The sequence below is a fragment of the Gracilinanus agilis genome, chromosome 4 (assembly GCF_016433145.1).
Source record: "Gracilinanus agilis isolate LMUSP501 chromosome 4, AgileGrace, whole genome shotgun sequence".
Classification (NCBI taxonomy): domain Eukaryota; kingdom Metazoa; phylum Chordata; class Mammalia; order Didelphimorphia; family Didelphidae; genus Gracilinanus; species Gracilinanus agilis.
Window position 1 is genome coordinate 499,841,182 of NC_058133.1, and position 27,388 is coordinate 499,868,569.

The 27,388-nt window shown below is 52.2% G+C and overlaps 1 protein-coding gene across 1 annotated transcript; it reads right to left on the bottom strand.

The window, feature by feature from the left end:
• Positions 1 to 4,870: 4,870 nt before the first annotated feature.
• Positions 4,871 to 24,592, bottom strand: RCC1L (RCC1 like). The gene is made up of 11 exons (XM_044676408.1): positions 24,167 to 24,592; positions 20,143 to 20,272; positions 17,931 to 18,059; positions 15,590 to 15,656; positions 14,524 to 14,575; positions 13,080 to 13,164; positions 11,991 to 12,172; positions 10,880 to 10,967; positions 10,493 to 10,666; positions 8,888 to 8,973; positions 4,871 to 5,439 (listed from the first exon to the last, which is right to left on the bottom strand). Exons 1-11 carry the CDS (start codon positions 24,500 to 24,502, stop codon positions 5,362 to 5,364), a joined length of 1,407 nt encoding a protein of 468 aa, XP_044532343.1. The 5' UTR covers positions 24,503 to 24,592; the 3' UTR covers positions 4,871 to 5,361.
• Positions 24,593 to 27,388: the final 2,796 nt, after the last annotated feature.

Consider the following 27,388-nt stretch of genomic DNA (forward strand, 5'->3'; position numbering starts at 1 on the left):
TCCCCCCCTCCCCTCTCCCCTTCACTCCAGACACAGACAAAATGGCTTCTGCGATTGGGGTTGTTTTCCAAGGGAAAGAGTAATGTCTCGTGCTGTGGTCTGTGTGTGGATGTGAGCATTTGTTTCTGTTGTCGCGGGCTGGGCCTGCCTCTCTCCCTGCCAGACCTCAGGTCCTTCTCATCCAGAAGCCAGCCTCGAGGCTGGATCGCCCCCATCTCTCCATGATCCTTAAGTTGATAACAACAAAAAGACAAATTGAATGTCTCCTTCCACCTTCCCAGGGAATCTTACTAAGTGGAGCCATTGACTTGGCCTGCAACCCATTTCCTATTTATCTAGAAATATATATATATATATATATATACACATAGAGTGGATGTGAGGCTGTAGCGTCTTCCGTGGTTCGTTGTCTGCCAGAGTGGTGTCCGTGCTGTGGGCCATCGTGGAGGGACTCGGGGATGGGCAGAGACCGGAGGCCAGAAGCGAGCGTGTTCTTGGGAGGATCCAGCTTTAGGATGCCCTTTTCTGCCCCCGGAGTCCTCAGGCTGGGGACAGCCCAGGCTCAGGGACGAGGGACCCCCCTCTAGCCAAGAGTCTGCAGTGTGATGGACAGAGTTACAGGGAAGGGGGGAGCTGGAGCAGGCGCTCAATGGCCTAGATGAGGCCCAGGCCAGGCGCCGGTTTCTCTGCAGTCCAAAGAGTCTGGACTTCCAGGACGTTTAGTATCAGGCCAGAAGCCACGTGAAGGTTAAGAGCTGGTGCCTGAGACAGCCCAGGCTCTACGTCGAGGTCATGGGGATGAGATCGCCTCGGCGGGCCATCCAGCACGCCTTGGTCACCCCACAGCATTGGCACCAGTTCCGAGACCCTGTGGGGAGTCTCTGGTCAGGGGCCTGCTTCCCTTCTCAGCCTGGGCTGTGGTTTAGACTGAGGGCCACCAGGAAATGCCTTGGCCGATGGACGGGTGGACGGATGGACTAAGGACTCACTGCTTAGAGGGTGGAGAAATCGGTCCTCTTAAACAGGAGCAGGATGGGCAGAGAGGGCAGGAGGAACCAGCGCCTGCCCCCTTGGGATGCGGGGCACCCGGGTGTTCTCTGAAAGGCTTCAGCCGTCGGGGAGGGTCATCCAGTGAACATTCTGGGAGTGGCCAAAATGATGGTTTACTATCTAGATGGGTGGATGTGTGTGTGTGTGGATGTGAGTGTGAGAGAGAGACAGACAGAGAGAGAGAGAGAGAGAGAGAGAGAACAAGAGAGATAGAACAAGAGAGAACAAGAGAGAGAGAGAGAGACCGTGTGTGTGAGTGTGAGTGTGAGAGAGGGAAGGAGAGACCATGTGTGTGTGTGTGTGTGACAAAGAATAGGAGAGAGGGAGAGACCATGGGAGGGGGGGGGAGGAGAGTCCGTGTGCGTGTGTGTGTGTGTGTGTGTGTGTGTGTGTGTGTGTGTGTGTGTGAGAGAGAGAGAGAGAGAGAGAGAGAGAGAGAGAATGGGGGAGAGGGGCAGGGAGACTGATGCTCTCTCCACAGTCCGTTCAGCACTGAAGGACAGGCCTCCTGGTTAGATGTTTGCTTGTAGGTCGTTTACACAATGATGGCCAGTGGTTTCTGGGGGTCCTTCTGGGCCTGGCTCAGGAGGGCTCCCCCTGCAGAGTCCACAAGCCCCCCACTGTGTCCACCCGCTGCCCCGGGATGTTCTGCGCATTGTGTGCGCTGTGTGCACCCCCTTCTGCCTCTGTGAGGGATGCACTTTTTTTTTTCTGAACAAGTACTGTAGCAGGACCAGAAAGGACATGGGAGCGGGACGAGGCAAGTCCGAGGAAGGAGGAGGAGCTAGTGGGACGTCCTTGGGGGCGCTCGCCCTGGTGGGTGGTGTTGCCTCGTCCCTCCTTCAGAAGGCCCCGTTTTAGACTTGTGGCCCTCAGAGAATGGGCCCTCTGTCCCCTCCTCCAATTGTGGTGCCTGTCCATCCCCAGAGGCCATCCCTTCCCACCCCCCAGGTGGAGAGCCTGGACTTCCTTCATGATGTCCCTCCCGTCCTCCAGGCCCAAAGGACCATAGCTTCTTTCTTTCTCCTGGTAGCTCGGGCCAATGAGGTATTTTCTTTCTCCATCACCCTCTTTCCACCGTGTTAGAGCGTGGAGAGACCAGCCCATGAGGACACGGTTGGAGGAAGAGGGAATAACTGACTCCCTCCCTTTGTGATACCACTTGGCATGGGTGGACGAGGGCCTGGGCCAGTTCTGGCCTGGTCCTCCTCCCTTCCTCACCTCGGACCCAGGAGAGCAGCTCCTCCACCCCTTGGCCTCGTGGCCGTGACCCTCCATCCTGCCCGCGCTCCGAGAGTGATCTGGGCAGAAGCCGGGATGGAGAGACGAGCACGTGCTAGACGAGAGCTGAGAAGGGTAATGGGGCAATGAGGAAGCAGCTTGGATGGAGGGTGATGATGTTTGAAGGACCCAGAAAGGGCTAGGCCCGCGGTCGTTCCCCTGAAGCGAGGTAGGGCATGGGGGTGAGCGGCAGGATGGTCCTGGGGGCTCGGGCCCAGCCACCCCCATTCCTAGTTCTTTCGTGTACTGTCCCCTTCAGAGAGTCTGAAGACATGCCAGCCCGGAGCACTCGGCGAGGGCCGTCCCCGAGTCACCCAACGGCTACACCACCAGCATCAGCCGCTCTGGAACACCTCAGCCTTGCGGTTGGGATGGAGGGGAAGGTCGGTGGGCCTGGGAGTGGGGCAAGTCATGCGGCGTCTTCCAGGCTCCCTCTCCTTCCTCCGGCATCCTCCCCTGTCTTTGGGGGTCTTGGGCAGAGGAGAAACAAACACCCTGGAGATTCATGTACTGTACAATGGAGAAAGAGGAAAAATACCTAAATGTCCCCAAACAAATGACAGTATATTTTGTACTTTGTAAAGTGTTCATTAAAACAGGAAACAAACAAACGCTGTCTGCCTTTGTACCCATCAGGTGGATTCAAATAAAGCAGCGGCCGTGTGTTGCCAGGTGCCCCTTGTCCCCTCCTTTCCCCCTGCCCCCCAAGAGAGCCCAGAATCGAAGTCTGGAGCCAGAAAGGGCCCAGGCCAGGGAAACTGAGGCCCGGGGTTTGCCTACGGTCATTGTAGCCAGTTAGGAGCAGAGTTAGGACCGACATTCCCTTCTGATCCAGTGGGCTTTCCAGGACTTAGACTGAAAAAAGAAAGGGTGGGATGGCCACTTCCTTGATCGTCCCACTATTCCCCTTGGTGTTTAGAACTAGAAGAGGCCTCAGAAGTGATGAAATTCTTCATTTCTGCCCTAAGACAGAAGGCAAGGATCAGGTAAATGGGTTTAAGTGACTTGCCCAGGGTGGTATAGCTAGAGCCTCCCAACTCCGGGCCTGGCTCTTGCCTTTACGAATGGGAAAACTGAGGCCAAGAATGACTTGTCCAAGGTCATGCAAGTACTAAATGGCAAAGCCCCTCCTTCCTGACTAAAAATAACCAGCTTTCACCCACGTCACTCCTAGAGGAAATTCCTCAGATTTGCTTCCTATTATATGAATAATAACACAGTAAAGACCCAGTGAGGAAACTCCTACCAGGACAGACTGACATAGGCTCTACCTGGGGCACTGAGGTAAGGTTAAGTGACTTGTCTAGGGTCACCCAGCTAGGAAGCATCTACGGTCAATATGGCATTTTATTTTAAACTCTTGCCTTCCATTTTAGCATCAATACTTTGTATTGGCTCCAAGGCAGAAGAGCAGTAAAGGCTCAGCAGTGGGGGTTAAGTGACTTGCTTGTTTAAATAGGCGATGGGGCCAGCCCTCTTTTTAGATCTTGGGTTCTTCACCTTCATTTGTGTCATGGACCCCCTTGGGCTGCCTAGTGAAGCAGCTGAGGGATACCCCCTTCTAAAATGTCTTTAAGTGTCTAAAATAAAAGAAATAGTGTCTTTTCCTAACCCCAGAAGAGCAGCAGATTCTTTGGGTCGCCAGGGCCTGGCACGCCGGAGCTGCTTGTGGATCTCACCCACTCCAGCCCCACTGCAGCAGGGGGTACACTCGGATCTCCTCTGGCTCCGGACAGCTCGGCCCCAGAGGGACAGAGAGAAAGAGGGCAGATTTGTTTCTGGTTTCCGGCAATGCTTTGCAAGCAGCGCCCAGGGGATGAGAGGGGGCAGGTCAGCCCCAGAGCCCTGTGGCGAGGACCTGGGGGGGGGGCAGGGCTCCCCAATGGCCACCACTGGCTTTCCTGTTATGAGCCGCTCCCAGGGCGGACCGAGTTATGCAGCCTTTGCCATCTCTCTCCTCGGGATCCCAGAGCTGTTTGATGGCAAATTCCCAAATGGCCGGTGCATTAAGCGTGCTCCGCTGGGAGCCTTCACTGGCTCGGCCGGGGTGCCAAGAAGCACGTCTTCGCTTTGCTTTATCTGAAAAGCCCAAGCGCAGGAAGGCTCCTCGGGGTGGATCTATCCTCTCCGGAGCTGCCTTGCCCGGAACCTTCGCACCCAGGACCTTTGGTGGCGGTCTCAGGCGCCTGCAGCCGAGCGCTGGAATTAAAAGGGTTCTGGGGCCAGTTCCCTGGGCAGGGACCCCCCCGAGAGCATCCGAGGCTTGGCTCCCCCTAGAGCCTGTCATGACGTGACCGCCTAGGTCTGGGCTGGCCCCAGGGAGGCCCCGGGGAGGCCAGGTCAGACACAAATGAAGCTACGGTCGAGGGCAGTGTTGTTCTAGCGGCCCAAACCATCCCGGGGAGGCCATGGAAACCCCAAGTCAACCATGAATTCTGCTGGGTCATCTCTTACTGATCAAATCCGTTCAGGAGGTCCAAAGGCCCCCCTTCCCCCACCCCCTCCCCAACCAGTTCCTGCAGGAAACGGGAAGAGCGGCTGCCCAGGGAAAGCCGTCATTTTATTTGATAAGAGCTGAAAAATACGAAGGGGCAAACGAGGGCCAGTGGCCCTGCTGCCCTCCCCGTCGTCGGGGGGCGGCTGTTTGCCCTGCTCCCCGCGAGGGCCTCACAGAGCCCCAAAGCGGGCATCGGTGCCGCAGGACCCTCAGCATGGAAGGGGCCTGAAATAAATGTTTCCCTGAGAAAGATGGGGGCTGCTCCCCCACCACACACGGGTGCGTGCACACACGCACGCACGCACACATGCAGGCACACACAATGAACTAACAGACACCAGCCCCCGAGGACATCCCTAGTCACTGGCTGGCAGCATGGAAACACAGTCCAAAAGAGCCGGAAGCCCAAAGCCTCCGAGTCCAACAGGCAGGGTGATGTGGCCGGGCCGGAGAAGGCAAAACTTTGAGGTGAGCAGAGCTGGCTTGTCCCCGAGAGAGCCAAGGGCTGGGGGGACCCCCTGGAGGCGGCGGCCTTAGATGAACGACCTGGCCAGAGTCACCATGTGGTCCACCCCACAGGCCACTTGCACCGGCTCTCCTGGCATCGTCACCTGGAAAACAGGACCCAAAGTCGGGGTGAGGCAGGCTGGGAAACTAGAGATCAGAGATCAGAGCTAGAAGGGCCCACAGGCTCACCCTGACCTCTGAGGGCAGCTTCACCCGCCTTGTCCCCCCGGCCCTCTAAGCTAGCTCTTCTGAACAAGAAGAGGTGGGAAAGGCCAGGCTCCAGGCCATGAGGCTGTGCGTGCCTTCTGCGTGCTCTACAAACTCACACACAGCTCCGACACGCCAACAAGCTCCCCTTGCCCAGAGCTATGCCCACAATAAACTGGTAAAACCCTCGGAACCATCTGCCGTGGCGCCGGGCAGTGCCCTCTCCATTAGAGCCCCGCAGGCTCCTCCAGCTCCACAGGCGGCCAGCTTCACCCCAGCTGGGATGGGATGGCTTCTGGCGGCTGAAAAAGCCCATCGCCCCCAAGTACAAAGACCCACCCCCCAAGGAGGTTTAAGGGAGTCTGCTCGGCAGCCGGGGGGCTCAGTAGATGCTTCGGACACTTCTGAGCTGGGGGACCCCCCACTGGCCGGCCCTCGCTGCTCTTCTGCCTTAGAACCGACACAGTCTTGATCCCCCAAGACTCAGAAAGCCTGTCCTTCTCCCCCTGGGCCCATCCCTCCCAGAGGACAGCCTTAGCCAGGAGCTCCTTGGGGGGTGACAAATGATGGGGGGCCCAGGCTGGAGCAGAACTCGGGGCCATGTGAGACCCCTAGGCTGAAGTTCACCCATTTTCCATTTTTATTTTTTTCCAAGCCCTTCCCTTCTACTGTAGTATTAATTCTAAGTCAGAAGAGAGGCAGGGGCCGGGCTCCATGCACTGGGCTACCTCTCCAGCCCGTTTTCCATCTTTCTAACAATGTCTGAAGCGAGGCTCCCTAAGTGGACCGTCTTCTCTGGGCCGGGGCAGCACCCAGAACCACGAGAACAAGCTCTTGTTTGGAGAGCGATGGAGTCACTGCGGAGACGGGCTGGCTCAGCCTGCGGCCACATCCCACCCCCCAGCTACATCTCTTCCTTGCTAGGACGATGCAAGCTCGCGGGGGCACCTCTTTCCTGGGTTATCAGCACTATTCAAAGATCCAGGGTGGGAGGAAGAGGGGGAAAGGAGGGATCCTAGCAAAGAAAACCGGGGAGGAAGGCAAAATCCAGCCAAGGGGGGCCGCTGGGTGGCTCAGTAGATGGAGAGCCAGGTGTGGAGAGGGGAGGTCCTGGGTTCAAATCTGGCCTGAGACACTACCTGGCAGGATGATGCTGGCCAAGTCATCCCCCCCACCCCCAGCCCTACTACTCTTCTACACAGTACTGACTCTAAGACAGAAGCCCACAGCAGGCACCCCAAATGCTTATTCCCTTCCCCTGCTGTGTGCCCAGAGAGAGCCCAGGTCAAACCCAGCTCCTCCCACGCCGAATCCTGGCTTCTTTTCACCAAACCGTACCGACACCCAACCAGATGGCTCAGGACTCGGAGCGGCCACCCTCTCCCTCTGAGGCGACATCCAAGGGTGGCGGTGTCCGACCATGTCCCCCTCCTTCCAGTACGGGGGGCCGTCCCTCAGGCTCTCCTCTCCGTGCCCCGAGAAGCACTGGGCCCTGAACCAGAGTGCTCGGAGGGACAAGAAGGGGGAGCCCCTCCGGCAATGCTCTCGTTATCCTCCCAAATCCCGATGTGGTGCATCTTCTAGCCTTCTACGGCGACCCAGAGAGCATGGAGCCGGTGCTGCAGGAAGGCCCTGGTATCACTGATATCGGATTCTTTAGAGCCGGGGTGGCGGGGTCAGGGAGGGAGGGAGAAATCTGAACCCTAAAATGTCAGAAAACTGCCAAAAATGACTTCTATGGGGAACTGAAAAAATAAGCTAAAGGAAAAAAATGCAAATGCCAAAATTCTCCGCAGGAATTGAGGGGTTCGCCCCAATCCACAATCATGACAAACACTAAAGCTTTAAAAAAAAAGCTCTAGAATCTTTTTGGGGGCAGAGGCTCCGGGGGCTCCACTTTTCTCATCCAGAGCCCGAGAGCCAAGACAGGACCTTTCCCCAAAACTCCTCTTCAGGTGCATCTTGGATGGGCTTTTGGTTTCAGAGATGATCCCATTTCACAAATCAAAGGGCAGCCCAGAAGCTGTGGGAGGGAGAAAGCTGTCCTGTCTTTATTGGGTGTCTACACAGGGCTTCCTTTTACTCCAGAGAGGAGGGAAGGCAGCTCCACACGCCACTCTGGAGGTGCCCACTCACGTACCACAATTCTCAACACTTCTCTACCCTTCAACCACTGGTGCTCATGGCTGACATTTCATTTTATTGCCAGCAAAATGAATGCTCAGAGAGTTAAGCTACCGAGCGGTCACCAAACTCTCTGAAGAGGCCCAGGCGTGTGTCTTTAAAAGAAAAAACTAAATCAAAAACCCATTTATGGATTTCTTGCTCTTCGGCACTGGGGACCCCCGTAGCTTGGTTTTCCCCCTCCAAATCCATACCTTCTACCTGAGAATCAATACTAAGCAGGGGTTCTAAGGCAGGAGAGAAAGAATGGTCGAGGTAATGGGGTGAAGTGACTTGCCCAGGGTCACCCAGCTGGGACGTGTGTTTTTTTATTTTTTTTTAATAAACCCTCACCTTTTGTCTTGGAGTCAATACTGTGTATTGGTTCCTAGGTGGGAGAGTGGTAAGAGTGGGCCATGGAGGTCAAGTGACTTGCCCAGGGTCACCCAGCTGGGAAGTGGCTGAGGCCAGATTTGAACCCAGGACCTCCTGTCTCTAGGCCTGACTCTCAATCCACTGAGCCACCCAGCTGCCCCCAGCTGGGCTGTGTCTGAGGCTACATCTGAACCCAGGACCTCTCCCCTCGAGGCCGGGCTCTATCCACTGAGCCATCCAGCTGCACTTGCATGCACGCACACACACACACACACACACACACACACACACTTCCCTTTTCTCAAGAAGCCCACGCTGAAGCTCTGAGGCCATGAGGCTCCCAGGGAAGGCTCCCACCCCCAGCCCCGACTCTCCAAGAGGCTTTGGGCCTGCTTCCAGCCCGCCCCCAAGGAGAGCCCCGGATCTCCTTAAATAACCCCTCAGAAGACGGCCTCCCAGGCTCCGGGGCTGCCCCCCTCTCGCCCTCTGCAGCGAACACTCTTTTGTTCCGTTGGCGCTCCTTTAGCCAGCCCGGCCAAGGCTCTGTTTGTCCTGCTCCTTGAGGAGCGCCTCGGACAATGGCAGCTTGGGGCAAGGCCAGGGAGCGGCCAATAAGCTACAAAATCCAAGGACGACGGGACAGGCTCCGGCGCTCGGGCCGGGGCTGCTGGCACCGAGGAAGGAGCCGACCTTCTGCCAAGGGGCCTGGGCTCTGTGCCCCGTCTTACCGGCCCAGAGGGGTCCCGGCTCCCCTGGAAGCTGCCCCGAGTGACCTGCCCCCGCGGCGCCCCGGGCGGCCAGGCTTACCCTCCAGGGGAAGTACTGGTCCTCCAGGCGGCCGATGCCCAGGCAACCGCGGATGTTCTTGCCCCACACAAACAGCTCGCCTTTGTCTGCAAAGAAACAAGCATTGGCTCGGGTGGATCCCGGGCTGGCCGGACCTTCCCAGAACCCAGCACGATTCAAGCGGCCTGAGGGGAAAGCGCCCCAACAGGAGGCATGTCCGAGGCCGCTTTTACGGGGCGCCATTGTTTCCTCCCACAAGGAAAAGCCTTCTATGATGCTCCTTCACAGAAAAGAAAACACAACAACAAAAACACTCTTCGAGACCAGGGTTTACACCGAGGGCTGGGGGGAACCGGCCAGCCGAGGACTGACCACTTGGGTGGCACCAGAAATCCCCAAACCCTGAAATCCAGGGCCGGCCTCTCTGCGCCCGGCTCCGTCAAGGGGGAGCGGGGCCTCCGCACGGCCTGGGGACGCGCACTGCCCGTGTTCTGGAGCTCCGGGGACCCCCCTCTGCTGCCGTCAGGTGGGCTGGCACGGCCCCGGGGAGGGGAGACTCTGGTCCCAGAAAACCTCACCCTGAAGGCCATGTTTCAACCTTGTCTGGCCCAGGCCAGCCTCCGAGAGCTGCTAACAGATACCTCAGCGAGGCTTATCCGCCAGCCGCCTCCTCAGGGCCGGGTTTGGGCCAAGGACACGAGGCGATCCCGGGACGGCCCTCCTGACTCCGGGATGATGGACAAATCTCCCAAATCGGGCCGGCCCAGGCAGAGACGAGGGCCACGAGGAAGAAGAGGGCCCGGCCCGGGGCCCAGCACCCCCGTTAGGAGGGCCGTGGATGCTGCCTCTCGGGGCTCTGAGCACCAGCCTGGGGAGGGACCCCAGGGGCCAGCGGATGGGTGCTGGACATGAGAGGACGCCGAGGCCCGGGGGAAGGGGCCTTGGCTAGGGGTCAGGCTGGAACCCCTTCCCGATGCCACAGACACGGAGGAGGAGCTGGGAGCCCTGCCTGGGACGGCAAAGGGAAGGCCGAGTGGCACTTGTGGCCTGCCCGTGGCGGCCTGAGAAAGTGCTCCCCGAGAGTATTTCACTAACAGAGCGAGCCAAGCTGGGCAATAACGGCAAAGGGGGGCCCTGCAGGGAGGAGGGAGCCTCTCTCTGGGCCTCAGTTTCCTCATCTGTAAAATGGAGGGGTTGGACTACACGACCTCCGAGGCTCGTGCCAACGCTAAGTCCCAGCTTCTCCTCCTTCCTAATGAAGGCAAAGCCTGGAATTTCCAGCTGCTGCTTTTATGCTTTTGTCTTCTGGCCCAATTCTTCATTAGGAACATGAAAAGCCACCTCACAGAGCCTAAAAGAGGCATTTTAAAGAATCAATACCAAGCATCGGCTCCAAGGCAGGAGAGCGCGAGGACTGGACAATAGAGGCTTCGTGGCTGCCCAGGTGCCCGGCTAGGAAGGGCCCCAACCACAGGCCCCGGGTTAACTGTCGCCCTCTGGTGCTCCTGGTTCTTCTCGGCTGCCCCCTGGCATGGCTCTGGGACCCCCTTCCCACAGGGACATGCAAAGCATTTTTTAGAAAGAAAAAACAAAAGACCCCTCCTGGGGGAGGTGCCCGTCACGTACTGGTAAGCGCGGCGAACTGGCTGAGTCCACAGCAAATGCGGGAAACGCGGACGTCCGGGCTGAAGTCGGACAGGCCGAAGAGGGAGGGCGGGATCCGCTCCGGGTGTGCGGTTTCCATGAGCTTCGGCCCCTTCCCGAGAATCCCGTATCCCCAGACAAAAACGTGCCCTTCGTCTGTTAGAGTAAAAATAGAGCGTGAAGGCCGCCCAGGGCCCCTCTCCCCCCCTTAGGACAACCTGAGACGGCTTCGGGGATGAGGGCTCGGGGGGGCTCCTGCCCGTCTCTGCCGCTGCCCCTTCCCTGCTCTCGGAGCCGGCCCCGGAACTAGCCCAGGATTCTGACTTCCAGCCCCAGGAGAGTCGCCCGGCTCTGCCCGAGGGCTCTCACCATTCAACACGGCGCTCCCGGTGCCGCCACAAGCCGCCTGCTTGATCTTCCCAATCCCGGAGAAGGGCAAGTGTGTGGGGACGTTCACCTGTGTACAAGAGGCAACCGGGGGCAGCTAGGTGAGTCAGGGGATGGAGAGCCAGGCCCAGGGAGGAGAGGACCGGGGTTCAAATCTGGCCCGACACTTCCTCGCTGGGTGACCCTGCGCACGGCACGGCACCCCCATTGCCTAGCCCTTGCCACTCCTCTTCTGCCTTGGAACCAATGCAAAACGTGGATTCTAAGACAGAAGGTAAAAAGTGTTTTTTAAAAGAAAGACCATCAGAGAAGCAAGCCAACGAAATCTGGGGAGCCTTTGGGTGTTCGGGTTTCAAAGGCAGAAGAACCCCCTCACTGATTGTGGGGGACTCTGGGTTTTTCAGGAGAAAGACTCCAACAGTCTTTGAGCTGGGGCAGTTTAGGGGGCTGCGGGGGCGACTTTTCTCCGAGTTTAGAGAGCACCGAGGGGCCAAGCCCACTGGGGCATCCCCAAGAGTGACATCTGTCTTGCTGATTGACGGGTCACAGCTGTCCTTGCCCAGAATGGAAAATTCCATGCTTTGTTCCCTAATGGGGAAAATAAGGATAAAGCATCCAGAAAAGGGTGCCTCAAAACAGGCTAGGTTTTTTTTTTTAAACCCTTTTCCTTCCTCTTGGAATGAATACTATGCATTGTGTCCAAAGCAGAAGAGCTGTAAAGGCCAGGCAGTGGGGGTTAAGTGATTGTTGAGGGTCTCACAGCTAAGACGTATCTGAGGACAGATTTGAACCCAGGCCCTCCTGTCTCCAGGCCTGGTGCTCTATCTCCTGAGCCGCCTAGCTGTCCTCAGTTTCATTTTTTAAAGCAGGAAACAAGGAGGCTCCGTGGATAAGGCCTGAAGTCAGGAGGCACTTGGGTTCAAATCTGGCCTCAGGTACTTCTTAGCTGTGAGATCTTAGACAAGTCCCCTCACCTCATGGCCTATCCCTCGCTCTTCTGTCTTAGAGTTGTTACAAGAAGCACTTTGGGGGCCTGGAGCCCACCCCTCCCCACCGCTCCCCACCGCTCTGGCATCCCCTGAACCCCGGGTACCTGCGTGGCTTCAGTGACGGCTGCCAGCTGTAGGTACTCCGAGTTGCCCCATCCAAAGAGGTCCCCGTCCGCAGACACGGCGAGGCAGAAGTCCCCATAGGTGGCCACCTGCACTATATTCACTCCCGCAATGGCTCCGCCAACCTTGGTGGGCGAACTGGTGATGTTGTAGTGACCCAGACCTACCTCGGGGCACAGAGGAGCATCAGGCGTCTGCCCCGGGCTCTGCCGCCCTCGGGCCACGCACCCTCCTTCCCCCCCAGAGCATCAGAGAAAAGGCGGCCACTGCCACTGGGCTGTCCTGGGAGCCTTCGGACCACTCGGGTGACTCAGTATAAAACGTTTCTCGTTTCATATAGACAAAGTGCTTTGTGAACTGCCCATGGAGCCTGGACTTCTGGTCCAGGCCCTGAAGCTCTCTCACTCAATTCACCTGAGACAAACTTTTAAAAATAAAAGGAGGAGGGACAGCTAAGTGGCTCAGTGGATTGAGAGCCAGATCTAGAGGCCAGAGGTCCGAGGTTCAAATCTGGCCTCAGACACTTCCTAGCTGGGTGACCCTGGACAAGTCACTTTACCTCCATGGCCTAGCCCTGACCACTCTTCTGCCTTGGAGCCAATACGCAGGATTGATTCTAAGACAGAAGGGAAGGGTTGAAAAAATAAAAATAAGTGGAGGCCCGTACAGACGGGACCTCAAGGCTATCAGACATCTAAGCCAAAAAGGAGGCTGGTAAATGCACTTCCCTCTCCTGCTAACCAGGCGGTGCCTGAAAACATATCAATCAGCTTGCCCTTTAGGTCTTATTGGCTTCTTGGGGGAAAAAACCAACTCCTGCTCAGTCTGCAGGGCCTCCCCAAGCCTGCAAGCCTGGGGCCGGGGCCGGCGCCATCTAGAATTCCAGCGAATGATTTGGGGGGTTACCAGGGTCTGGGCCGGGGTCTGGCCAAATAGTGCCTGTGCAGTGACTCTTGGGAGAGGGAGGCTCTAAAGAAAGGCCCATCCCAGGGACTCCCAACACCTGGCCCTCCCCGTGCCGGGGACAGACCGCTCCATTTCCCCAGCGGAGGAGACTGAAAATTCTCTACCTGTCTGCCCGTCCGCGCCCCATCCGCAAGAGTAGACCTCGCCTTTATCTGTCAGGAAGAGGCTGTGGTCCTGGCCACACACCACCTGCCAGAAGGGGTAAACAGAGGGTCAGGGTGCTGTGAACCCCCAAAGGGCCCAAGCCTCCCGAGGACGGGGAGCTGGAAAGGTTACCCCTGGGTCATCGGGGCCAACCCCTGCCAGGGCAAGAATCCCTGCCTGGCATCCCCGGTATGTGCTTAGTTGTCCAGCTCGGCTCAGCCCAATCCAAGTGGACAAACACTTGTCTGTGTGGCAGGTACACGGCTAGCTTGTGGGGAAACAGAGGCAGAAAGGAAACAAGCCCGACCTTCCAAGAGCTTACGTCCTGCCAGGAGAAACAACACACACACAACATACAAAGTCGTTCCGGAGAGGGAGGGGAGAACAGGACACGGGGATCCGGAAGGGGCCCTCCAAGGCAGCCAGGCAGAGGCCACAGACAACACACCGCATCCTGGGAACAGGAAGCCTCTTGGCTGGAACATGGGATGCACGATGGGGAGGAAAGGCCGGTGAGAACCCAACTGTGAGGTCCTTTATGACTCCAACAGAGGAATCAGTATTTTATGTAAGGTCACAGCCAGGCCTCTGCTTTAAGGCAATCAGCCTGGCCACCAGCCGTGTGGAAGACGGGCTGGCAAATGAAGAGGGTGGAAGGGAGTGAGAATGGCAAAACCAATGAGCAGGCCATGATGGTGGAGCTGGAAGACTCTTTACTCCCCACGGCCACTTCCAGGTTCTCTCTCCCTCCATCACTCAGTAAACTCTCCCCCGTTGAGGTGCACACAGGCCAATCTCCCACCTACTCCAAAAGCTGGTAGCTCTTGCTGTGGTCATTCCCTTTCCTTCCCTACTGAATTGGATCCTGGCTCATAGCTGTTCCCTCCCTTCCAACTCTTGCCTTCCTATCTGGGAACTTCAACATACAATACCGATTCCCCCTTAAACACTCTAGGGGTTTGGTTCCCCAAATGAACAAGTGGTTCAAGACTCCCCACCAAGGCCCTCTGAGGCCTGGCAGGACAATTTTATTTCTTTACCACGTGATGGCTTTTTGAACACTTATCCACAGGTTATGCCTCACTAAGTCTTCCCTTGCCTCGGTTCACCACTGGAACAGCTCCTCAATGGGCCGGTCCCCAGCCCCCCATCATCCTGATGGTCCTGCTCTGGAAGGACATAGAAGGCCAGGGAATGGGATCTCCCAAGGCCCTGCTCCTTTCTGCACTACACAAAGGAGATGGTGAATGACGTCTGTTCAAACGAAGAATTCCAAATTAACGCTGTGGGATCCAGCCCTCCCGTTTCAGCAACTCCTCTCTTGAAACCCAACCCAGAAAGGCATAGAAGAGACCAAGGAGCTCAGACCTCGGTCACTGGCTTCGGGAACCCCAAATCCTTTACCTGCAACACTCGTCCATCAAAGTCTTGCATCCTATGTATCTTATGGCTCTCGCTGGAGGCCAGAGCATGTGGAGGAGAAGCAAAGAAGAGAGATGTGAGGGGAAGCAGTTACCAAACATTGGCTCTTTCCCTGCCCTCCCCTGCCCTCCGCTCCCTTGTACATGGTGGTATCCTCCCTGAACTGATTTGGATCCATTTCTAGAGAAGCAGCCCAACCTACCTCGTGGCTTCCTCTTTTTTTTAAAACTGGACCTGAGATTTCATCAGTATAGGGAGTCCTAATGAAGAAGTCCATCCACAAATGCAGATTGGCACCTATTCTCGAGATCGCTGCCTGGGCATGGAGAGGTCCCAGTAGGGTGTTTCAGAGGTGGGCCTTGAGCCCAGGCCGGCCTGGCTCTGAAGTTGGCTCTCTCCCTTCATACCCCCTGATGTCCCTGAATGACAAGGAACTCCACAGGGGCCAAGTGGCTGGATTTTGTTGCCAACACCTCTATGGCCTTTAGCCATGGCAACTGGCTCTGAAAGCCAATTGCTTCTGAGTGGCTGTTTTCAAAGGAAGGCCAGCCCCTATTCTACTGCACACACAGGGGAGCCACACAAGGAATAATCATTCATTTCTCAAGAAACCCTTAATATGAAAAAAACTTTCTAAACCATGTAGTGTTTCCCCATCTGCCCTTTAATCTTGTGGGATGGAATGGTCCAAGCATTTAAGTTTTTTTTAAACCCTTACCTTCTACCTTAGAATCAATACTGTGTATCAGTTCCAATGCAGAAGAGTGGTAAGGGCTAGGCAACAGGGGTTAGGTGACTTGCCCAGGGTCATTCAGTTAGGAAGTACGAGGCCAGATTTGAACTCAGGACCTCCTGTCTCTAGACCTGGCTCTCTATCCACTGAGTCATGCAACTGCCCCCACATTTAATCTTAAAGTAACTTTCCCTTGTCTCTGTGATGACATTTCCTCAAATGTAGGACCTGTGGCTGCTTCAGCTTTGTGCCTCTATGGCACCAGCTGGCAAAGGGCTCTGGCTATATTGCAGGGGCTCCCGAGGGCTCACTCACCTGTAAACCTCATCGCTGACCACAGCTCTGCCACACTGTCCATAGGAATTGTTTCCCATGCTGAGGACTGGAGAACCCACCATTAAATTAGTCAGTTAAAGCCCTTCCTTCTGAGCACCGTGGCTGGTACACAATACGTGCTGTCTAAATGCCAGCTTACTACTGGCTCCTGGAGTTTGGCGCCCTGGAGCCCAGCAGATGCTCCTGCACACACCCCTGCACCCAGACTCTCTCCTCCAAACAGCAACACCTCACCCTTCCCAAGAGTGGCCGGAGAAAGAAACCTGACCACATGTAGGAGCAAACTGATTCTGATGGATGCTCCCTACATGAAGCATGAGAAGGGAGGGGAATAAGCATTTATACAGCCCCTACTGTGTACCAGGCACAGTGCTAAAGCCTTTTTTTCAAAATCCCTCACCTTCCATCTTTGAATCAATAATGTGAACTGGTTCTAAGGCAGAAGAGCAGGTAAGGGCTAGAAAATGGAGAATAAGTGACTTGCCCAGGGTTACACAGCTAAGAAGTATCTGAAAGCAGATTTGAACCCAGGACTTCCCATCTCCAGGCCTGGCTCTCTATCCACCAAGATACCTAGCAGCCCCTGTGCCCCCTCTCTATTTTACAACTGAGATGACTTCCCCAGTTATACAGTCAGTTAACTGTCTGAGGCAGGATTTGAACTCAGGTATTCCTGACAGTCCATGTAGGACATTTGGGGCTGGAATTGACCACAGAAGCAGTATACAAAAGTAGTCCCCAACCTGGGGGGGAAGGACTGTATCGGGAGCTGGACAAAGCCCAGGTTCAAGAGAAGCCCCCGGACTCTATGTCCACCTGAGCGAAGCATTTGCAAGCAGGTTTCCCTCGGCCCCAATAGTCTCCAGATACAACCTGTGCTTGGAGGTTTTAGGACAAAGGGACTGGACCCAGATGCCCCTCAGACTGGAGGTTCAGAGAAAGGGCTTTGAAGCCTCGAAGGCTGCACTGGAGGATCTATGACACACATGCCAGAGATGTACACCTAGACCTCTCTGTGGGCACGCATGCCAAGGACCCAGTGTGCCTGTCCCTGCAGCATAGAGTTCACTAGAGGGAGGCACAGCCAGGCTGTTCCCCTCCCCTCTCCCCAGGAGGCCTTAGTAAGCAGGTCTCTTCTCCACAGCACCCCTGGCAGCACCACACTGCCCCACCCCATTCAGAATACAATGGCCTCTTCATTACCTTTGGCCTCAGCAAGACAGAAACAACCCATGTTTTTACTATCAGAAGCAACCAGTGTCTTTAGGATACAAAGTATTTGGGGGACTTGGGGATGTGTCTTTTGAGTATGTACTTTAAAAAAGTTCAGAACTGTAGTCTAGTCATTAGGAATAAGTGTTATGAACCCCAAGCTAGGCTAACAGCCTCTTCCCTGTCCTAGCACCCCCTTCCCCAGTCTCTTTCACAAGCAAACTTAGGCTGCTCTAATTCGCATCCTTGATTAAAACCTGACTTCAACCCTTGACCATTTGCTAAAAAGGTTCATTTGGAGGAAACCCTCTTCAGGAAGGCTGGACTGTGATGGGGTGAATGTGTCAGGATGATGTCATTTAACCTGAGAGTTATATTTTCCTATAAATAAGGGGCTTTCCTGTAAGCTGGGATTTTTTAGCTTTTTTCTGACTTTTTCTTTCTCTCTCAATAAAGCACTGCATTTGAAATGGCTTCTGGTTCCTTGAATACTGGCTAAAGAGGGTGTATTTAGAAATTTTCAAGGTCCTCTTAATTTCCACTTTGGAAGGGAGCTAGGTTTGAGGGGATCAACGCTCACATAATTAAAGTGAAGCAGAATAGAGTGCTTGCACTCCTCCCCTCTCCCTCTCCCCAAGCCTGACTTCATCACCCACCCCTCTGCCCAACAGTCCAATGGGAGTGCTTCCTCCCTCCCCTGGGTGGAGTAAGGGGGGGAAGCAGTGTGAGTCCAGCACTCAGTGGGGGAAAGAGCACAAAATGTGGTGGGGGTTGGGGGGACCATGAGCATGGCACTTGGTCTGGGGGGTGGGGTGGGGGCCAGGTCTGGCACTCTATCTCTAAAAGGCTGCCCATCACTGCTCTAAGGCAAGAGCCCTGGGCCACATCCTCTGTGTCTACAAGAGGCAGACGGAGGCAGACGGCCCAAGAAGAGCCCACAAAAGGGTTGCAGGGCACATGGAGTCCATCCTCCGAATTGCCCATCCTTGTTGCCATATTTGGGGAATGCCCTGAGTCCCATGCACTCAATTTAACTTGGTCAAAGGAACCACACTGGGCAAAATGGCAGAGGTCCCAATGGGCCCAGCTCAGCCCTGAACAAGCTCACCTCCTTCACTGTCCGTCAGGATCAGGGAGTGAGCTCTTCCACAAGCCACCTGCAAAACCCGGGTCTCCTGCGGTCTGTCCAGCGGCAATGGCACCGGGGATGGCTCCAAGACATACTCATATCCCTTTCCTGAAACACCCAGCCAACAAGGGTCACAGCCATTCCCAATCCAGGTGACAGCTAGAAAACTCATTTTTTCCCAGTAGAAAGAGGACATTTTCTCACCCCTACCTGCCACTCCTCTCACATCCCAACATCTGGAAAGTTCAATTAAATAGTTTAACTGCACCCTCACTCAGACCTAAACAAGGGGCCAATATTAAACTGGAAGGGAACTCAGATACTAACTTGTCCAACTCCCTCCTTTTATGTAGGAGGAAACTGAGGCCCGGGAAGGGGATGTGAGGTGGGGCTACAATCAGGTGGACTGACTGTCATTCAACACTCTTCCATCCAACAAAACAGGGAACAGATTTGGCCATTTTTTTCCTCATATGTCTAACTTAAATTATTTTTTAACACAATAATACCGAGTGTTAACACACAGACGTTTACAATATCTTTTTGCTCACCATTTGGACATAAGTCCAGGCCATCCAAATATGATTTGAATTAGTAACCAAAATGGGCCACCAAGATGGCCTAACACATTATAGAGTACTGGCCTGGGTGTCAGAGGACCTGGGTTTGAATCCCATCTCAGCCAAAGGCCCTGGGACTAGTCAGGTCATCTCCTCCAGACCTCAGTTTCCTCATCTTCAAAATGAGAGGGTCCCTTCTGGCTCTGTCCTGAATGACAAAAGACTTCCCCCTGAAATGTCATTTATAGCCTTTCCTGGAGCACTGACAATCTTGAACACATGTGAGTTCTTTATGTAAATGCGAATGTATTTTTTTTTAACCCTTATGTGCTGTCTTGACTGGCTCCAAGGCAGAAGAGTGGTAAGGGTAGGCAATGGGGGTCAAGTGACTTGCCCAGGGTCACACAGCTGAGACCAGATTTGAACCTAGGACCTCCTGTCTCTAGGCTTGGCTCTCAATCCACTGAGCTACCCAGCTGCCCCCACTAATGTCTTTCTGCAAAGGTCTTGTGTGATGTTTCCATAGGACAAGAAACTTCTGATTTTCCCCCTTCAAAACAGGCAAGCCAGAGGCCTCCCAGGCCACAGTGGTGGGTTTTCACCCGCCTCCTCTTTCTGCCTTGGGACCATTTAAAGGTATAGCCTATTTTGCTCTGCTCATGTTCTTGAGAAATCTAATAAGGGAAAAACAGAAATGGGTTGGAAAAAAGGAAACAGAGAGGAGTTTGCAAAGGAGTGTGCTGGACCTTACCACATATAGTGGAACTGCATAACGTGGGGAAAATATAAAAGTAGACACAGAGAGTTACCAAAGGGGGCTTTTTGGATTTCCTGTGACTGGGAAAGCCTGAAGCTGAAACTCCCTCCTGCTTAGGATCAATGTGAGCCTAAGAGGGGTTTGGTTTCCTGTCCCCTTGAAGCCAAACCTATCAATTCTGTTGTCCAGTTTGGATAAATCCTTCATGCCCTGTCATCCACTCATAATTCCTGCCTCCTGCCAGAGTGTTTCCAGCTGTTCCAAAGATCTCTGCCAGCAAGCCAGTAAACTGTCTATGGAAAAGGCCTGAAGCCATCTTAGGCTGGACCTGGATAGGGTGAGCCCTCTCATAAAAAGTTTCAACCTAAACTACGCTGAAGAACTGTATATCTAACCAACATTTATCTGGGAGGATTATTAGTGTCAGGTAGTTAGATAGGTAGGAATTATAAACAGCCTGAGTAGGGAAGTAAGCAGCTTGGAAGACCAGAAGAAACCCCTTTGCAGGTGTTGTAGAGGTGGGACATTTTAGCTACCTCCCTTAGTTTAGGGGATCCTATCCCTTAATCCTCCCTTCCAGCTTACCATGATTCAAAATAACCTTGTCCTGTTTTTTTTTAACTCTGTCTAAGAGTCTGAGAAGCACACTGGGCCCTGTGAGAAGCCTTTCAAGCCCTCCTTACTGTGGGTTTCTAAGAAACCCTCAATCTTGGTATCTAACTATTAACAAAACCATCAAACCCATCGATTAAGAATATCCACCTATTTCAGAAATAAAACTTGGTTTCTCAGAAGTACCTGCAAAACCCTATCTCAGACTTTCAGGAGCTTAGAGACAACCCAGGAAAAGCCCCAACATCTCAAAGACACTTACTCTTATTCTTCTGGCTCCTGTGAAACCCAAGCTGAGAATCCTTATTGAGTCCCATGCCCCAGACTTTGGTGATGTCTTTGGTTTGGGAGGACAGCAATGTGAATCCATAGCCACAGGCAGCAGATGAAATCTGAAAAGCAACCACCTCCTGGTAAGTGACCACAACCAGTACTAGTTCGCTTATTATGAAACACAGAATTTTATAAGGCAACTTTAACAAATATGATTGGGAGTTTAGGAAATTCAAAATCATATACTGTTATCTGTTCATGAGATCACACACCATTCATGTTCCTGAAAGAGACATTCAGAGATACCTCTCACCTGCATCTATTAACAATGATTGATTCATTCACGCTCTGGTGAGTGCCCACTACAGCTGGCATCTATTGGCCCAGGCTCACTGGGCTGAGCTCAGACAGGCTCCTCACCAGGCCACAGAGAAATGGACGAACTTTGAAGCTAGTGTGATACAATGCGTATCCCAAGGAAATCCCAGGCTTTGAAATAATGACAACAAGGCCTCATGTGGGACCCTGGAAGGAACACAACAAACCCTGCCTTCATGGGGTTTACAATCATATGAGGAGATACAGAACACTCCCAAATATGCAATACTGTGCAAGAGCTATGGAACAAGAGTAGGAAATCTGCCCAGAATCTTAGAGGTAGAAAATGCTACCTGATTCCATCAATGAGACAAGAGCTTTTACTAAGGGTGCCCAGCTCTTGCAAGCAAGACCATGGGTCCTGAGCTCCAAGAAGCCAACCAATAAAGCCTGGAAGATGGGAAGGAGTGATGGTTCCAGACGCCCAGTTCACGAACAATGAATGTCAGTGGCTGTGGGTATCTGGAAAAGGCCAGCCTTGATGCCTTAGAAAGGTCACAGGAAATGAGATTTGAAAGAAGGGAATAAAAAGGTCAACGACAAAGATATCTGGACCTTGGAGGGAGCAGGGGACAGAGCAGTGATCCCCAATGATAGAATCCTATTAAGAGATAAGGAAATCTCAGGAAGAGGCCCTAGTGTGGGAAAAGACAATTCAGTTTTAACACTTCTGTCTTGGAATCAATACTAAGAATTGGCTCCAAAGTAGAAGAGGGTAAAGGCTAGGGAACAGAGGTTAAGTGACTTACCCAAGATCACACAACTAGGAAGTATCTGAGGTCCTTCTCCCAACATTAGGCTTGGCATTCTATCCAACTGTGTTACCACCTATGAACTCAGTTCTGACATAGTGAGTGTGAGACAACTATGGGCCACACAGTCAAAACTGTCAAGTCATCAGCTAGAAATGAGGGACTAGACCTAAGGAGATAGGTTGGGGTTATTGTAATATAAGATAACACTAAAAAAGACCATGTACAAAGATATGATAAAAGTGAGAGGATCTTGGGGGGGGGGGGGAACCACCATCAATAAAGCTAGAGAATTGGGTCAGGAAACCAAGATGGTGTAACACCATGGGAACCAAAGGAAGAGAGCTGGGGCGGGGGGGGGGGGGGGGAGGGCTGTTATAAAGAGGATGATAATATTAGGCTTGAAAGGTATGGATTGGATTTGATGGGAGAGAAAGAGCACATTCTCACCCACAGGCCTCTATGTAGGTGCTGCTGGCAGGAAAGCTATGCCTCTCCTCACCTGACAGGCTTTGCTAAACTACACCTGTCAGCCATCCCCTTTTAACAGTTGCCCAGGCAGGGAACCACTGAGAAGTTGTATGTGTGGTTAACTTATCTAGTTCCTCAACCTGGGGGTGGAATAATTATTGATAAGGGCTATTGGTGAGCTGATCGGATAACTCTGTGGATCTGACTGCGTGATTGACTCCCCTTCCTATGGATATAATCACCACTCCAGAAAGGTACTTTGAAACAAAACACTATATTAAAGTCTAGTTAGATGGGATTAGGAATAAGGGTAAGGATGGAGGATTTGGGAACCTTATTGCTAATAGTCTAGGTTAATGATCAATTCCTGGAGATTGCTAGATCAGATAGATGCTGGAGGGTCTTCACCCTCACACTAACTCTGGCCTCACTTGGCCAGAGCCAAGCCAAAGATTAGGGAAGGCTATTGATGATCTTTGAATGACAGTATCACTGTTCTCTCTCAGCTCTACTGACAATGATGGTAATTGCTCTCTAGCTCTCAGTAAGGCAAGTTGGGTTGCAGGTACAGGTCTACCCTCCCACTCGTGACCTCCCACCTCCCAAGTTCTATTCCAGACTAAGCCAACTTGCGCTGTGCCTGGTGGGTATTTATAGGGTTGGCTCCAACTGACTTTTGCCCTGGCTCACAGCATCTGGGTACATTCCGAGGTCTTCAACTGCCGGTCTTGTCACTCAAAGGTGGTGTCCATCTTGTCCCAGAAATTCAATGCAACAGGGCACATGGTTAACAATACCAAACATTGGAGGGAAGTCAAGGAACATGAGAAAAGGGTATTTATGTTTTTTACCACTTAGTGGTCATTGGTGGCCTAAGAAAAAAACCAGCTTCAGTATCAGGGTATGCAGAAGCCATCTTGCAAGATACAAATAGAGGAAGAGCATTTGGAATTGGAAGACTCAAGTTCAAGTTCCAGTTCCATCACTTACTCTGTGGCCAAATGAAACAAATTATCTCACTTCTGAAGTCTGTTTCTTCATCAGTAAAAATGAGGCTGATAATGCTACAACCTTAAGGGTTGTTAGAAAAGTACTTTGTAAGGGGCACCTGGTAGTACAGAGTGGTTAGAGACCCAAGTCTGGACTGGAAAAGACCTAGGCTGGCTTCAGATGCTTCCTAGCTATATGATCCTGGAAAAGTCACTTAACACTAGTTGAAAAAAAAAATGTATTTTGTAAACCACAAAACAACATAAATATGAATTAGTTTTTTGTTTTCTTTTCTCCCTGAGGAAATTGATGAAGATGGGAAACATGCAATAGTTTGAAGGGAATAACCAGGCAATGGGTAAGTTTGACCTTTTTAATATAAGGGAGACCCAAGAAGGTTTTTAGGCAGAAAAGTCTAGAGGAACAAAAATGTAGGGGCAGTGGATTGAGAGACAAGAGGTCCTGGGTTCGAATCTGGCCTCAGACACTTCCCAGCTGTGTGACCCTGGGCAGGTCACTTGACCCCCATTGCCTACCCTTACTACTCTTCCACCTATGAGCCAAACACAGAAGTTAAGGGTTTTAAAAAAAAAAAAAAAAAAAAAAAAAAGAAACAAAAATGTATTATGGACTTGTTTGTAAGGGAGCCCAGGCGTTTGCCTCTTTGCCTCTATGCTTCCACTCTGAGAACAAAAAGGAAAAATTGTATTTTTTTAAACTCTAAAGTAATTTTTTAAAAATCTGGACTAAAATGATAGCTGCCTCCCCAAAAGGTTCCTAGAGGGGGCCTTAGGGAGATAACTCAAGCTAACCCTTCATTTCATAAATAAGGAAACTGAGGCTCGTGGCTTCAAAGGTTTTCTCAAGGACACACAAGTGAAATTTGAATTCTTCTGACTTCAGACCCAACCTTGACACGAGGTGTTATTATCCAAGCACCACCCAGCCTGCCTCCTGCCCTGACTTTTATTGGCCCATCCTGACCCCGCCCCAATTGGCCCCGCCCCTCGCTAGTCCAACCCATCAGTTCTAGCTCCTCGTCGGCCCCGCCCTGCTCTGGGCTAAACCAGAAGCTCTGACACACCCCTTTACTAGCTCCACCCTCGCTAGTTTAGGGCCCGCCTTGTTCTTGGCCACATCCCTTCACTGTCCCAACCACCAGCCCCACTCTTCATTGGCCGCACCTTGCTTTTGTTCCCGCCCCTGACTGGTCTCACCAATCAGCTCCACGCCCTCTGGGGCCTCGCTTTCTCATTGGCACCCTTTAATGGCCTCCACTTTGCTCCTGTTCCCTCCCCTCGTTAATCCACTCTAGCTCTTATTCCTGCCCCTCATTGGCCTCACATTAAAGCCCGCCGTTCGTCAGTCCGGTTCTGCTCTAGGTCCTGCCCTTCACTGGTCCCGCCTCCACCTAGAGCTCACCTTGGCATCAAGTTCCAGGCGGTAGGGCACGGGCTGTATGGCGCGGGGCTTGCGGCCGGCAGCGGGGCCGTAGGCGGTGGGCAGTACGAAGGTGGGCACGCCTAGCGCGCCCGTGTACGAAAAGCCCCACGTGAAGATGCGGTCCACGCGCCGCGCCCGCTGGCCCAAGTACTGAAACACTGGAACTTCGGCTTCGGCCTCGGCTGCCTCCCGCCTGCTCCGAGACTTCCCAGCCGGCGTCCAGTGCGTCCTTAGAGACGCGCCAGCGTGCCTCGGCAACGGCGGCCCCGCGCGCCGCGCCCACGCGCACACCACTTTCGTCGTTACTCCCGCCATCAGCGTCCTCGAAGCCCTCCCGCCAGGGGCGCCACCAAGTTGGAAATCCTTTCACCCTTTCTTCTCTGTAGCCCGCCTCTTCCGTTTCTGAGGCGGAAGGCCTTTCTTGGCCATGTTGAATGTGGGCGGAAGCTGCACTAGGGGCGGCGGTAGTGACGTCATTGGAAGGTTTTTCACGCGATAAAACAGTTTCTGCTGCCCCTAAGCCAATCAGCGCAGAGCGAGCTTATTCCTCGTTTGCCCTTCCCAAAGCGAAGAAATCGACTTTGAAAAAGCATGGCTCCGCCCCTTCCCAAGTCTCCCAGGCACATGCTCAGAGTAGACAGTGGTGGAGGGGCTTGGGGAAGCTCTATTTGGAACACGGGTTCGAACCTCACCTCTAACGTTTCGTGACTGCTGATCAATCAATCCACCTCTGTAAAATGAGGAACAAACACAATGAATCGAATGGGAACTGACTCGCGGACACCATGCCCCTGCCCCTTGGTTACCTTCTCCCTCACCTTTTATGCTTTTTTTTTTTTTATGCCTTTATGCTTTTACTGCCTCCCTTTTATGCATCTGCTTTCCCCATTAGAATGTTAGCTCCAAGATAAATTCAGAATGGGTGAATGACTTGAATATAAAGAAGGAAACTATAACTAAATTAGGTGAACACAGAATAGTGTACTTGTCAGATCTCTGGGAAAGGAAAGATTTTAAAACCAAGCAAGAGTTAGAAAAAATTATAAAATGTAAAATAAATAATTTTGATTATATTAAATTAAAAAGTTTTTGTACAAACAATAACTGCAGACAAAATCAGAAGGGAAACAACAAACTGGGAAAAAATCTTTATAACAAAAAAGTCTGACAGAGGTCTAATTACTCAAATATACAAGGAGCTAAATCAATTGTATAAAAAAAATCAAGCCATTTCCCCAATTGATAAATGGGCAAGGGGCATGAATAGGCAATTTTCAGATAAAGAAATCAAAACTATCAATAAGCACATGAGAAAGTGTTCTAAATCTCTAATAATTAGAGAAAGGCAAATCAAAACAGCTCTGAGATATCATTTCACACCTAGCAGATTGGCTAAAATGATAACAGGGGAAAGTAATGAATGTTGGGAGGGGATGTGGCAAAACTGGGACATTAATGCATTGCTGGTGGAATTGTGAACTGATCCAACCATTCTGGATGGCAATTTGGAATTATGCCCAAAGAGCGCTAAAAGAATGCCTGCACTTTGATCCAGCCATACCATTGCTGGGTTTGTACCCCAAAGAGATCATAGATAAAAAGATTATAAAAAATAAATAAAAAATATTTATAGCCACACTAAAAAACTGGAAAAGAGAACATGCCCTTCAACTGGGGACTGGCTGAACAAATTGTGGTATCTGCTGATGATGGAATACTATTGTGCTCAAAGGAATAATGAACTGGAGGAATTCCATGTGAACTGGAAAGACCTCCAGGAATTGATGCAGAGTGAAAGGAGCAGAGCAAGAAGAACATTGTACACAGAGACCAATACACTGTGGTAAAATAGAATATAATGGACTTCTGTACTAGCAGCAATACAATGACCCAGGACTATTCTGGGGGACTTATGGTAAAGAACACTACCCACATTCAGAGGAAGAACTGCAGGAGAGGAAACACAGAAGAAAAACAACTGTTTGAACACATGGGTTGATGCGAACATGGTTGGGGATGTAGACTCTAAACAACTACACCAGTGCAACTATCAATAATATGTAAATAAGTCTTGATTGATGACATGTTAAAAGCAGTGGAAATACGAGTTGGCTATGGGGGGAGGTGTTTGGGGGAGCGGGTGAAGGGGAAAGTAAGAACATGAATCATGTAACCATAGAAAATTTTTCTTAAAAAATTTTTTAAAAGAATGTAAGCTCCTTGAGGGCAGCTTCTGCCTTTTCATTTTTGTGGATAGTCCCAGAACTCAGCCAAATGGCTGAGTTGGCAAACAGAAGGCACTTAATAAATGCTTCTTGGCTTAATGAGGGAATTAGGGAGAAAGACGAGTTTGAAGATCCCAGTAGAACCTTGGAGATGGAAGACTTCTGGTCCCTGGTGAAAGATGAGAATCAGGCAGGTGATCTCTGAGTATCTTTCCATTTCTACAACTTGGAAGACAGAAAGAGCACTTGGTTCTGATCCTGCCTTTGACATTTACTACACAATGACCTCTGGGCCTCAGTTTCTCCCTCTGTAAGATAGGGGAGTTGGACTTCATAGCCTCTGAGGACCATTCCAGCTCTAGATCCTAATCCTGAGCTATATGATTATATGTCCTGGGCAGTAACCACCTCCTATTCACTAATAAGTGCTATGCCCAGACAACTGGCATAGTGAGAAGAAAGCAGGACATCAAAGAACTTGGGATTTGCGACTTCATATACATGGTATTTCACTGGATAGGGAGTAAGAGAGGATTTGAATAATTTGTTCAGCTGTTCTCCAATAGATAGCATCCCCTGTCACCACAAAAGGAGCTGCCATAAATATTTTTGTACACGTGGGTCCCTTTTCTTTGCTCTCTTTGGGTTATAGACCTAGCTGTGGTATCACTGAGGCAAAAGCTACACAGTGGTAACTTTCTGCATATAGTTCCAAATTGCTATCCAGTGAGCTGGACCAGTTCACAGCTCCACCAACAATGCAGGAGTGTACCTGTTTTCCCCTATCCCCCGCTGCCCCCCAGCATTGGTCATTTTCTCCTTTTGTCCTCTATTGGTCTGATTGGTATCAGATGGAACCTGAAAGTTGCTCTAATTTGCATTTCTTTAGGGCTTTTTCCCCCAGGTGATTGTTAACAGCTTGGATTTCTTTGAAAGCTGCCTGTTTATGTCCTTTGATTATTATCTCTGAGGGAAT